The sequence below is a fragment of the Pinus tabuliformis genome, chromosome 6 (genome assembly GCF_031772625.1).
Source record: "Pinus tabuliformis cultivar Carrire ecotype Pingquan chromosome 6, CPIR1, whole genome shotgun sequence".
In the NCBI taxonomy this organism is placed as follows: domain Eukaryota; kingdom Viridiplantae; phylum Streptophyta; class Pinopsida; order Pinales; family Pinaceae; genus Pinus; species Pinus tabuliformis.
This window is the reverse complement of record NC_142292.1, coordinates 474,834,542-474,846,768: the sequence shown is the minus strand read 5'-3', so window position 1 is coordinate 474,846,768 and position 12,227 is coordinate 474,834,542. Positions and strand designations below refer to the sequence as shown.

Below are 12,227 nucleotides of genomic sequence, written 5' to 3'. Positions count from 1 at the left end.
TCAAAATAATATTATACAGAATTACACTAAAACAATAATATGCTTACTTATTTCAAACTATCACAATATTGTACCATTGACGAATCACACTAAATAGTTCTAAACCGTTGACTATATACTCTTGATAAAATTATTAAGGAAAAATATCCGTACATTCATGCTTCATTTGTTTGGTACATTAACTTTCTTCTAATTTGCAGATGGTGACCTATGTCTGAAATTATTGGTTGCAGGTATTTTATTATCAAGAGCAACAATCTTGATAATTTGCAACTCTCTGTGGAACGAGATATTTGGGCAACTTTGCCAAAAAACGAGAGCATCCTCAACGAGGCTTTTGATGCATGTGATAATGTTGTTCTTATATTTTCTGTCAACCAAGCCCATCATTTTCATGTAAGTACTTCATATTCATTCATGTCTGCACTGTGGCTTTTTATTGAAAAAATAATTAACAACCGCTTTCATATTATGGAATCCATGGATTACTGTTATGCTCTTAAAGGGATGTGCAAAAATGACATCCAAAATCGGTGCTGTCCCCGACGAAGCCACATGGAACGACGGGCGTGGTCAGCTTAAAAAATTTGGCAAGAACTTTGGCGTTAAATGGGTAAAGGTGGGGTTGACATTATCCTTTGTCCGTAAGTTGAGAGTGTAATTTTTGTTTTTGGTTTATGCTATATTTGTTAAGGTGTTGCAAATTTTATAAGGTTGTAGATGTGGTAGTAAGTAAAGTGGGTTTGATCATGGGAAAATTTTACATTTAAGTAAGCTTGAGCCAGGGGTGATTTGGGATAGGTGATGTCCCTGGTTATACCTTGGAAGTGATGATTGATGTTATGTGATTTATTTCACTAGTAGATGCAATGAGTGCTAAATAGACTATTCAAAAAATATGAGAAATACATAGAAATAGTCATAGATGAATGACTTACTTAACCCAGTAGAATCCTGAAAATGATATCTAAAATTTGTCTACTTTTCTCTCTTTTAAACGAATGTTAAAATAAATGACATTATTTACATTGTGAAATTTTAAACCAACATATCTGTTAAAATATTTTTGCAGCGTTGTGAGTTGCCATTCCAAAAGACTCGGCATTTGAGCAATCCACTTAATGAAAACTTACCTGTACAGGTGTTTATAACTTTGTCTACTATTTCATTTTCAAGTGTGAGTGTGAAACATTTCTAATATTAATATTTACTAACCACATGTATTTCTAATATTAATATTTACTAATTACCACATGTATTTCCACACTAACAGATCAGTAGAGACTGCCAGGAATTGGAACCATCGGTGGGAAAGGAGTTGACTTCGATGCTTTTGCTTGAGAATGATGTGAACTTCTGGTATGTTAATAATGCATTAAAGCTAAATCTTTGTTTTGGAATTAGGAGTGTAGTTGTTGTTCGTGCTTAGTGACTGGCTTTGGATTTAGATTTATTTTTTCAAGTATTTTTTAAATATATGTATATATTGTTCGATTGATCATACAGGCAACGGCATTACGGTGAGCACCCGATGCCCAAAAGAAGGAAGATGAGGCAGAGATAATTCTCTTGAAGCTTAGTACTGAGGGTGATGACATGATGTATTTAGATTTTATTTATAAGATAACAATGGGATTGAATTTTAGCTAAAATTTCATAGGTGCTTTTGAATTGGACATTACCCAAATTCTATATGTTATAAAATGTGGTTTCATATTTTGAATCATTTGCCTATGCGGACAGCTTAATTGGCTATTTTGTATTATGTGTTATGAATCATTTATATATGTTGCTATAATGAATATGGTAGGATGATTAAAACATTTTTATTCCCACACAATCTGGTAGTCAAACATCATAGATCAACGTGAAAGTGTAATGTGTAAGGTGTTGTAATGTGTTAATAAAGACAAATAGGACTGAGCTTCCCATGGAAAATCAAAACCTAGGGTGAATTGGGGTTGAGTTTTATTTTTTTTCTTGCCCAACCTAACTTTCTAAGCGTAAATAAACTTCATAAATTTCCGAACACTTCTTTGGAGTGTGATTAAGAATATGCTTGAACATAAGGGGACGTGGCCTCACTGTGGGAGGTAGTAAGTGATAACTATGGATTATGTGTGCTTACCATGTAGAAATGACTTTCCTCGGTGACGATTTATATAACAAATTTATTACAGGGCGAATCAAATGAGATTTGAGGCAGAATAATTTAAGAAATTATATATGCGGCATATTAAATTTAAAGTTACAAAGGGCCAAAATAATTTTCAAGACATTGTGGATTGGTTTTATACACATTGGAATGGAGAGGCACACATCTGTAAAATACAATTATATGCTTTGTTTCATATGGAGGAATTCAACGAGTCATCAATTTACTAGTATGATTTGGGATGACATTCATCTCATACTTGAATCCTTGAGCTTTATATACCCGTGATTTTGTTGTTGTCAATTCCCTTTTGCGAGAGTTTTACATAATCATAAATCTTATATTCTTCCTTGGGAGTGAAATGAAATTGTGCAAGGGGAGTTAGCAGTCTCCCTAACCAACTTCATTTAGTTGTGAGTCCCAACATGCTCCTTAGGTTTCTTAATTCACGTCATGCCTCATAACTTCAGGTAAGTGATAAAATCCGCTTTTGTATCATTCATGGGAATAACTATTATAACTTCAATGAATTAATTAATTTCTATGCCATAAAACTAATTCAATTTTCACACTAGGAATGGTTCTAATGTTGAGGTTGACACCAACCAACATTGTGCCATGTTGGAGGAGTGTGCCATGTTTATGTTGTGTATGAGGTGTTTCTTATCCATGTAAATGAACTATGCCACATGCATTTTGCGAGTGGAAAATCTGGAAAATTCGGCTTGCTAGAAACTTTGTCACCTATTCGGCTTGCTTGAATACCCGTGTATGGGAAGCCTATAGACTAGCGATGAGCTGTGGGAGATCTTCGTAGTTCCGGATCTAACTCCGAATGCATGCCTTCAGGTTCATCACTCTGGGCTTCATCATCTTAGGCAAGTGTAGCAGGGCTCCCTTGTATCTTATTGTCCATGTTTGCATGTAATCAACAACAGCATGCATGTTCGACAAGATATGTGCTCTCCTAGCACATTGCTACTACCAACCATTGAGATGGATGACTGCGTTATGCACAATACCAAATTTGGAATACAACACCTGCACGATTGTGTCAAGGGATATGTTGAGAATCTTAGAATGAGATGTTGTGAATCTCTCCTTTCGGCTTATCTCCAATGATCTTAGAGTCTCCTTGGTCACTTGGGACTTTCTCCTCTTCTGGATGTGATGACGCTGGTGGGTCGAACTCTTGGTGGTGAGGCATGAGGTCGACGTCTTGCTCTAATTCCTATTGCTCCATATTTGTATCTATCTATTCAAGTGCTTGCTCTATCTCCTGAGCTAAGTCCTGCTCCTATGATGGGTCACCCTATCTACTTAATGCCAGAAGTTTTAATGAGTCTATTACCTATACGAACGCATTTTCATTTGTATGCACATGTTGCACACTTTGCTATATCTGTTACTGTTGCTCTTCCTTCTCCTATCTATGCAACTCCTATTCCTTATTGAGTTTCTCCTTCAACTCATGCAACTCCTTCTCACTTTCCTCCATTCTCTGTTCTCTCTCCGCCTTTGTGCGTTTCTCTTGTCGCATTATTGCCTCTTCATCTCTATTCCCAAAGCTGCTTTCTGCACAAGTGGGTCTTCTTAGAACTTGCAGCTTTGCTCTTCCTCCATGTTATCAACAATCTTCCTCTTGCCCATGTCGTGTACTGGTATGTTTACCTTTGTTGCTGCTGCTTCTGGTGCTCTCTGGGATGCTGCTTCGCTACCCATTCCATAATGAGGCTGACCAGTTCATTGGGTCTAGAGAAATTGTAACAATATCTCCATGGGTCTTCCTTCACCTAATGAAATGCCTCGTGGATCTAGTTAAACTGTACTCTCGTGTAGTGGTCTTTCACAATATAATGTGCGTCATACGGATTGTACCTTCGGGCGTGGAATGGATATTTCTTCATCTCCTCTGATTCAACATCTGCATGCTTGAAACTCTGTACCTCATATAACCTAATGCACGATGGAAGAGCGGGCCAAAGTGCCTCCTTCCATTGCAGCCTAGTTGATAATCCTGCCGAGATGTGATATGATACTTCCTGCATGATGAGTTTGTCCAAGGAAAACTTTAGTAGAACATGTGGAGGCTTCTCCGCGTTATACATTCGTATGAAGGTGTCCGATGGTGAGGTGTACCGATCTGCTATATAAATCAGTCCCTCCATTGTTGCCTTCAACATGTAGGGTGGATCCTATTCGAATATCATCTTGTAAACCAGGGTGACAAAATGATCAAACAGTTGTGTGATAACTCCTCTGAAGTTGCATTCAGACAACATCTTACAATAAGTGTTCACAGAGGTCTCTGTCGATGTCCATGCCCACTTCAAGCCCAGGAATTCCTAACGGACACAGATTGCATCCAAGATGTAAGCAGACATGTAGATTTTTTCTTGCATACCCTTGGACGGCTGTCGAGCCCTTGTTACCCGTTCCTTCTACTGGTGAGCCAACATGTCAAACCAGTTGCATGCTTTGCCTACTCTAGCCAGTTGGTCCAACGATCAACCGACTTTGTGGGAAGGTTTCGTGCTTTCTTGGCCATATAGATGACATGCAAATATGACTAATTATTGATACGCCTTATGCATTATCTTCATCTTGTAGACCTGATTGGGTATCATCCGTAATTTAGCTGGCTCCCTCGTTCACCCAGTTCTTCAAGATATCTCTGGAGTTGGCATTGTTGTTGGGCATGGTGAGGGGTGTCTCCATGGTGATCACAAGCTTTGACATATGATACATCTCATCATAATCCTATGCCCTGAAGGTAGAAATATTTGTCCAGCCTACACTACTCAATGTCATCATATTTGGATCATTGTGCGAGATGATCCAATGTATCATGTCTGCTAAAGGGAGCATGGGATACCTACATGCAATCCGGTACAAGATGAAATTGTGGATGTTAACATAGACTTGGAAGCCTTTGAGGTCTTCCCCAAGTGTGCCTACAAATGCATTATTGACCTATTTCCATTTCAGCTTGATGTCCTTGCCTACAATCAGCTTTGTGTCTTCATAGATCGGCAGACTTGTAGACACTCGCTTAACTATTGATCCAGTTGCACTTCTGCCAGTGTCCTTTGATCCTGCTCTCTTGGAGGCCATTGATCCTGAACTGCTAAGAGGCAGACGAACACCTGATAGATCTAGAGACATAGCGACATTCATGGCAAGAAATATGTCAGCTAAAAACCAAAGCAAACTTGAGCAATGACATGCAACATACTTGGGGATTGATTGGAAAGGATTGCATGATAAATTAGATACATCATGGAGCAGCACAGCACGACATAGCTGTAATCAACTGAAGAGATTATGGGCATCTCTGTTAAGAGAGAGCTCCTTGCCAGTGCACCCAAAATATATGAATGCGGTTATTCCTCTATTAGAAAGAGAAAAACCTTTGAGCCATTCCTACCTATTGAGGGAATCAAATGGTTAAGGGACAAATCAGACAAGGTTAAGACTCAGAGCCTTCTAGAAAGCTCAAGGGCATTGTAAAGGACCTATAAAAGGCAGAAAACTAGATGTAATAAGGGTTCAACTTTTGGAGATTATTCCTCCTCTATTTATTCAAGATTCTCATCTTCATCCTAAGAAATATAAGCTTATTTTGCCATTAGATGTTCAATGTCCATTCCCTTTATGTTGTTCTACGCTTGCACTTGAACATTTTGTTTAGGTTTTCTGTGTGTAAGGCTAGATAACTGTCATCTTATCTTTGCTTTGATATATTAGATTAGTAAGCTTCTTTGATACATGTAGCTAGACATTTATATGTGTTATTATATATGCATATGCCAGTATAGTCAGTAAGTTCATTTGCTTCCTGTAGCTAGGCATTCATATATGTTCATGTATGCAATCTATTGGTTCTGTCAGTATTCTCCATCTATCCATTAAATCTACAAACTATTGGGCATTTGTGGTCTAAAACCTTGTGTTGTTAAGGGTGTTCATGCATGTCTTGAGTAAGAATAGAGCTGAAATAGTTATCCAACTTGATCCAAACCATCATTTATTCCAATATTTCAGAGAACAATATTGAAGATTACATGTTACCAGGCATCTCAGATTTACAACTTGGGAGAGTTTCCTGGAGTGATAACAGAAGCCTTGAGAACCTAGGTATCTTCCTCAGGCTATTTCCCCTTATCTTCCCCTATGGTTGTGCCACTTTTGAGCATCATGTTCACCTTGGGGTCTTCTTCACACAGTTCGGACCTCATCATTTGGCTATTTTGAGTTGGAGTAGGCTGTAGTACCCTCTTCTCACGCATTTGTGCAATCAACGTCGGACAATCTACCATTTCATGATCAAAATACTCATAGTATGGACAAGATATCCTCGTTGGGTTGGTACAATTGCGAGCGTAGTGCCCTGGTCCTCCGTAATTGTAACAGATTAGCCTCCTGCGACCCCTTCCGGGCCCCATTCCTCCTCGTCCTCAACCTCGCCTCTAAAATCCACCCCGCACTATTACTATAGCTGGATCGAAGCCTCGTGTTTCTGCTACATTCGATAAGCTGGGGTCCTATCCATCATTAGCTCATAGCTCCAACATGTCCACTCATCGTGGCCCACTGATCTACAGAAGTTACAATACAGTTGCTGCAAAGTCTATGTGTATTTCTGTAATAGGTGACTGTTTTCCGTCGTGTGCTTTCCTCCCACTTGACAGATCACGCACCAGAGCACAGGTGCCACACTTGGGCCCACCTGTGCCTATGGTCTCAATGGCATTGGTCCCCCTCCCACCAAATAGTTCTCGAATACTGGACAATGATCCTTATCATGGTCTTGGCCTTTAGATTTTATGCACCACACTTCTTTGCACACCTCTGGCTGGGGTGCCCTATCCTGCTTCAAACTCTACATCTCCAAGCATAGGTTTTTTAGTTGCACATGGATTTGTTGGAATCCCAACCGCAGATCTTGTATCGATGTTTCATGAAACCTCATCACCATTTCCAATGCTTTTGCCTGGGTTGAGAGCTTCTGTTGTGACAGTGTCGTCCTCAAGTGTGGTGTCAAAGATGCCATAAACCACGCGCAGTGCTGCGCATCTGTTAGTGTCATATTAGCCTCACGGATCATACTTTTCAGCCTCTAATCTAGATCCCAAGGGGTTTCGCCTGGAAGCATCACGATATCCTTGAATTCGATGATCAACTACGTCTCCGATTTCGACTGGCTAAATTCTCTATTCAACGCACTCTGAATTTCCAGTATTCCAGCATTCAAGTATCATGCGAGTGCTTGATATACCATGTCAGCGTGTGATCCTGTAGCACACTTACCAATATGGCCTTGTTAATGTTATCATCCATAACCTCGTCTACTTCCCACACTTCTCTTACTATGAACTAAAAATGATCTGGATCTTTGTTCCCTACTCCTCTGAATACAGGCAGCTTGATCGCACTCACCATGCTAAACTGTTGGTTTGGTGGAGTTGGTGTGGGCAGAGATGGAGGTGAAGGAGGTGATGTGAGTGGTGGCGTTATCGGGGATGATAATTGTGGAATGCATTGCCTTATCAAACTAACAACACTCCTTAGAGAAACCCTAGCGTGCTCTTCCTCGTTCGCTCGCAGAGGTGAAATTAAAGGACTATTTCCTAACCCTTCGATACCTTTGTAGACTTTTCCGCTTTCTGTTGTCCCACTCATTAATGTATTCACATCACCCGTTTTTCACACAACAACATCTTAATCCAAGTATTCAATGATTTGATGTACTTACCTCGCGATCCAATCATACAGCTCTGAGGATAAGGTTACGAAGAAGATCTCGTGGATTTTCGTATATATGAAGTGATCCAACCACCTCTTCTCAAATATCTGCGGGGTTTTGTTTTCCTATATTATGAACTTGTGAAGCTTCTGATCCAACCAATCTTCAATTTCATTCTTTGTAGGGTTCCAATGTTCCGACATCAGACATCCCTTAGGCAGATCCCAGTACCAGCAATGGAACCATTTGCTGGCTTATTGGGGCCTGACCCAGGTTCAAAAGTGTTTTAGCCAAACAAATCCTGAAACTACCAGCCCTTTTGGCAACATTCTGCACAGCACGGACTGAGGTCTCACCCAAGGTAGTATGGGAGGGTGCTGGAACCAGGTTTCCGCACCCTAGGGATGTCCTAATGAGGTCTGGAAATTCCGTAAACCGATCCTATGCGCTGTGCTACTACCACACAGTCGTCTGTTTAGTGCAACTACCTTCGTGCGAGCACGAATGTTCTTTAACCTTTCCGGGCTTAGTATTATTATAGATCTTGAATTAAATTAAGTAGGCCCAATACTTTCAGTTACCATTTAACATAAATAGACATGCGCGTAATCATAACTCATAAACAGATGCATAAACTAGAATATAGAATCAGATACGTAATATTCCAAAACCAACTTATCTTTATTAATGCCTTTTCCAGTTACAATCCACTTCCTACCCTGCGCACACAGTTGTGGACTCTACTAGGCTTCTGCGCACATAGCTGTAGAGCCTTTTTTACTACTACAACCCTCGACTCAATCTTACAGACTCAGAGCGAATATCGCTGTTAACAACCCATTACACGTATTAACATTCGAAAAGCTACCTTCTACACTTAGAGCCTCGCTCTATTTATACATTCCCATGGTCTGCAGACCATGGGTAGGCCGACACATTCTAGACTAAATTACAATATTTTAGGGTAGACTTGACCCATTACAATTCATGCTCTGCACATTTCGCAGAGCCTTTACAATACCAATACCCAAAATTGTGGGCTTTAAGCCCCAAAAGTGTTACGCGGGGGATCCACTGCCCAACACCTAGTGATTACATTGCTCAATTTTCTTAGCCAGTAGTCATTTTCCCTCAGAATTGCACAATGCAAGACTAGAGGATAGTCAATGGGAAGAAATGCACATTTTCTTAGGGGAAGATAGAGCCTTTCCTCTCAGGGTTGCGTAGTGTTGTCTTGGTGAGGCAGAGTTCGGGCCAAGGCTAACCAGACTAGCCAACTGGAAACTGAAAGCAAATGTGAATGTGAATGCATGGCGATATGGAGTGTAAGCAGGAGTGAATGATCATACATGAAAACAATGAATGAAAGATTCAGAAAACAAAACAACATGCATGTGGGTGAAGCGAGTCGCCAAATCGGTGACCATTCGTGCAAAACAGTTTCATGCATGTGACAGTAGTGAGATGCTAATGTAAACTAAAACGATTCTAGTACAAGCTAGTATGCATGTAAATGACCGCAAATGTTAAGAGAAATCAAGCAAATAGCACTCACACATGCCAAAACACAAAAATCAACATAAATGTTGCAAAAGACAAGTTAAGAGGACTTACTCATGAATAAATGAGCTGGTTGTGTCAAAGACTCCTGGATGTGCTGTGGGATGTCAAAGTTCCAAGATCAATGTGAAGAAATGAGCTCTAAAGCATCGAATAAATAAGTTTGAGACTCATGATGTGCATGCCACAAATCTAGGAAAAAGTGACACTTGGAGGAAAGATTCTAAAACGATCTTTGCATGTAACCTCCAGCTGCTAAAAATAGCTCCCTAAAATCTAAGGATGCTTTTTACATGTTTCTTTTGCTAATCTGGGAAAAACCAGCCCATGCATGCAAGTCACGTTTTCTTGGTCCTGGGTGGAACCGGTCAACTCAATGGCACATGCAACAACCTGCTCAGCTGAAGGGAAAATTTGCACATTTCTGGGAGGGAGTTGGGCTCGCTGCCCAAAGATATTGTGCAATTTCTAGGCTGAGCAGCTGACTGCTACCTAGAATTGCAGAATTTCTGGGCTAAGCAGTCTTGTTCGGAGAGATTTTTCAATTTTCTCAGTGAAGGGTGACAAGCAGATTTGCGTAATTCTCTAGCCCAACAAGCTCCCAGATAGGATTGCACAATTTTTGGAGGGAAGGATAGTTCCCCTCTAGAATTGTGCAATTTCATGAGGGAGCTGCTAAGCCTGTAGCTAGACCAAGTCTGGAGAAATAACCTGTGAGGGGGAGGAAACAAGCTCTCATGCACAAGCTGGCAGTCTCCTAGAAAATCACTAAAGCTTATGTACTTGACAAGGCAAGAGATGTTGTTGAGGAAGGGTGGTAGGGAGGCTCCAAAATGATGCTAAGGAAAACTTTTGGAGGGTGGTTGTTGTTATCACTCCTCTGGATCTCCAAAGCTAAGGAAGAGTCCAGCTGAGGTAACCACAGACCAATCTTTTAACTTGGTAGCTAGCCCTACCAAGCCGGAGAGGGATCTCTCCAAAGGATCATAGCCAAGAGGGTTGGATGGATTAGGGTTTTAGGCTAGATATTGTCAGGAAAGGAGGTAACTCATCAAATGATATTATGTTTATTCATTTAGGTTGTTCATAGTTATATACATGAGGGTGTGACTATTGAGTTTCATCTCCCCATTACTCTCCATTTTCTCTTATTATTTATTTACACTATTGACAATTGTTCACCCAATCCCTATGATTAGGTGTCAACATCCCCCCCCCCCCCCCCCCCCCCCTTAATCTAAAGGGATGTTGGTGAGTCCAAGCATTGTTCTGAATCTCTCAAGCTTTTCTCTTCCAAGTGCTTTGGTGAAGACATCTACAATCTACTCATTAGTGGAAAAATGGTGAAGATGGATTGTTTTGGCCTCAACATGATGATGAATCAGATGATATTTTGTATTTATGTGCTTCATTCGATCATGGAACTTTAGGTTCTTGGCTAACTTTATTTCCAAGGTATTGTCAATCATGAGTGGAGTCGAATGTACTTGTTTTACTTGCAAATATTCCAGAATATTCTTGAGACACACAATTTCTTTTGTTGCCTCAGTTGCTGCCACATATTATACCTTCATTGTGGAATCTGCTAGAACTGATTATTTGCATGATCTCCAGGAGACAACTCCTCATCCAAGACTCATAGCATAACCAGAAGTAGATACCCCAGGTTCTTTGTCTCCATCGATGTCTGAATCAAAGTATCCAATCAAGATGAAGTTGCCCACCTCTGTATACTTGAGTCAAAGTATTGAGTTCCCTTCAAGTACTCTAGAACTCTTTTTGCAGCAGACCAATGTCCCTCACAAGGCTTTTTCCTAAACTTGGAGAGGATTCCAACAACAAATGAAATGTCTGGTCTGGGAGTAGTCAGGTAGTTGAGACTTCCTACAACTTGTCTATACTTTGTTGCATCCTCAAATTCTTTTCCTTCAATGGATGTGAGCTTTAATTTTTGTTCCATTGGAGTAGTGAGAGGATTGCATTCAGCCATGCCAAACCAGTTCAACAGATCTCCAATGTATTTCTTTTGAGAAATGAATATGGACTTCGGATTTTGAGTTACTTCAATACCAAGATAGTAATGAACATAGCCCAAATCAGTCATTTCAAAACCCTTCCTCAATTCCTTCTTTATGGATGCAATGTAGCTCTCATTGGTCCATGTCATCAAAAGGTCATGTACATATACCACAAGATATACAACTGTTTTGCCAACTTTCTTGACAAACAAAGTTGCATCATCAAGATCATAATGTTTGAAATCGAGTTTCAGAAGATGCTCAATTAGTTTCTCATACCAGGCTCGCAGTGCTTCTTTGAGGCCATACAAGGATTTTACAAGTTTTAATACTTTATGTTCATGTCCTTTCACAGAAAATTCTTCAAGCTGGGACATAAAATCATTCTCTTTTATATCTCCATTCAAGAAAGCTTTTACATCCATTTGATGGACTTTCCAACCATTCTGAGATACTAGGGAAAAGAGTGTCTGAATGGTAGCCCATTTTTCCATGGGGGAAAAGTCTCCTCATAGTCAACCCCCTCCTTCTGTGCAAAATCTTTTGCCACAAGCCTAGCTTTGTTCTTGTCAAGTGACCCATCTGATTTATACTTGTTCTTGTAGACCCACTTGCAGCCATTTGGTTTGGTTCCCAATGGAGGATCACCAGGTTCCAAGTGCCATTATTTATCATGGCATCATACTCCTTTTGCATTTCTTCTTTCCATTCATCATGAGAAGTGACTTCTTTGAAGGAAGTTGGTTCA

At 40.1% G+C, this 12,227-nt stretch overlaps 1 protein-coding gene across 1 annotated transcript in view; it reads right to left on the bottom strand.

Annotated features, from left to right (window-relative positions):
* Positions 1 to 3,596: 3,596 nt before the first annotated feature.
* Positions 3,597 to 12,227, bottom strand: part of LOC149259366 (uncharacterized) — a 45,888-nt gene continuing 37,257 nt past the window's right edge. Inside the window, exon 2 of the mRNA XM_089453987.1 lies at positions 3,597 to 3,730. Within this exon, the coding sequence (XP_089310113.1) occupies positions 3,597 to 3,730 (134 nt within the window). The remainder of the gene's footprint in view (positions 3,731 to 12,227) is intronic.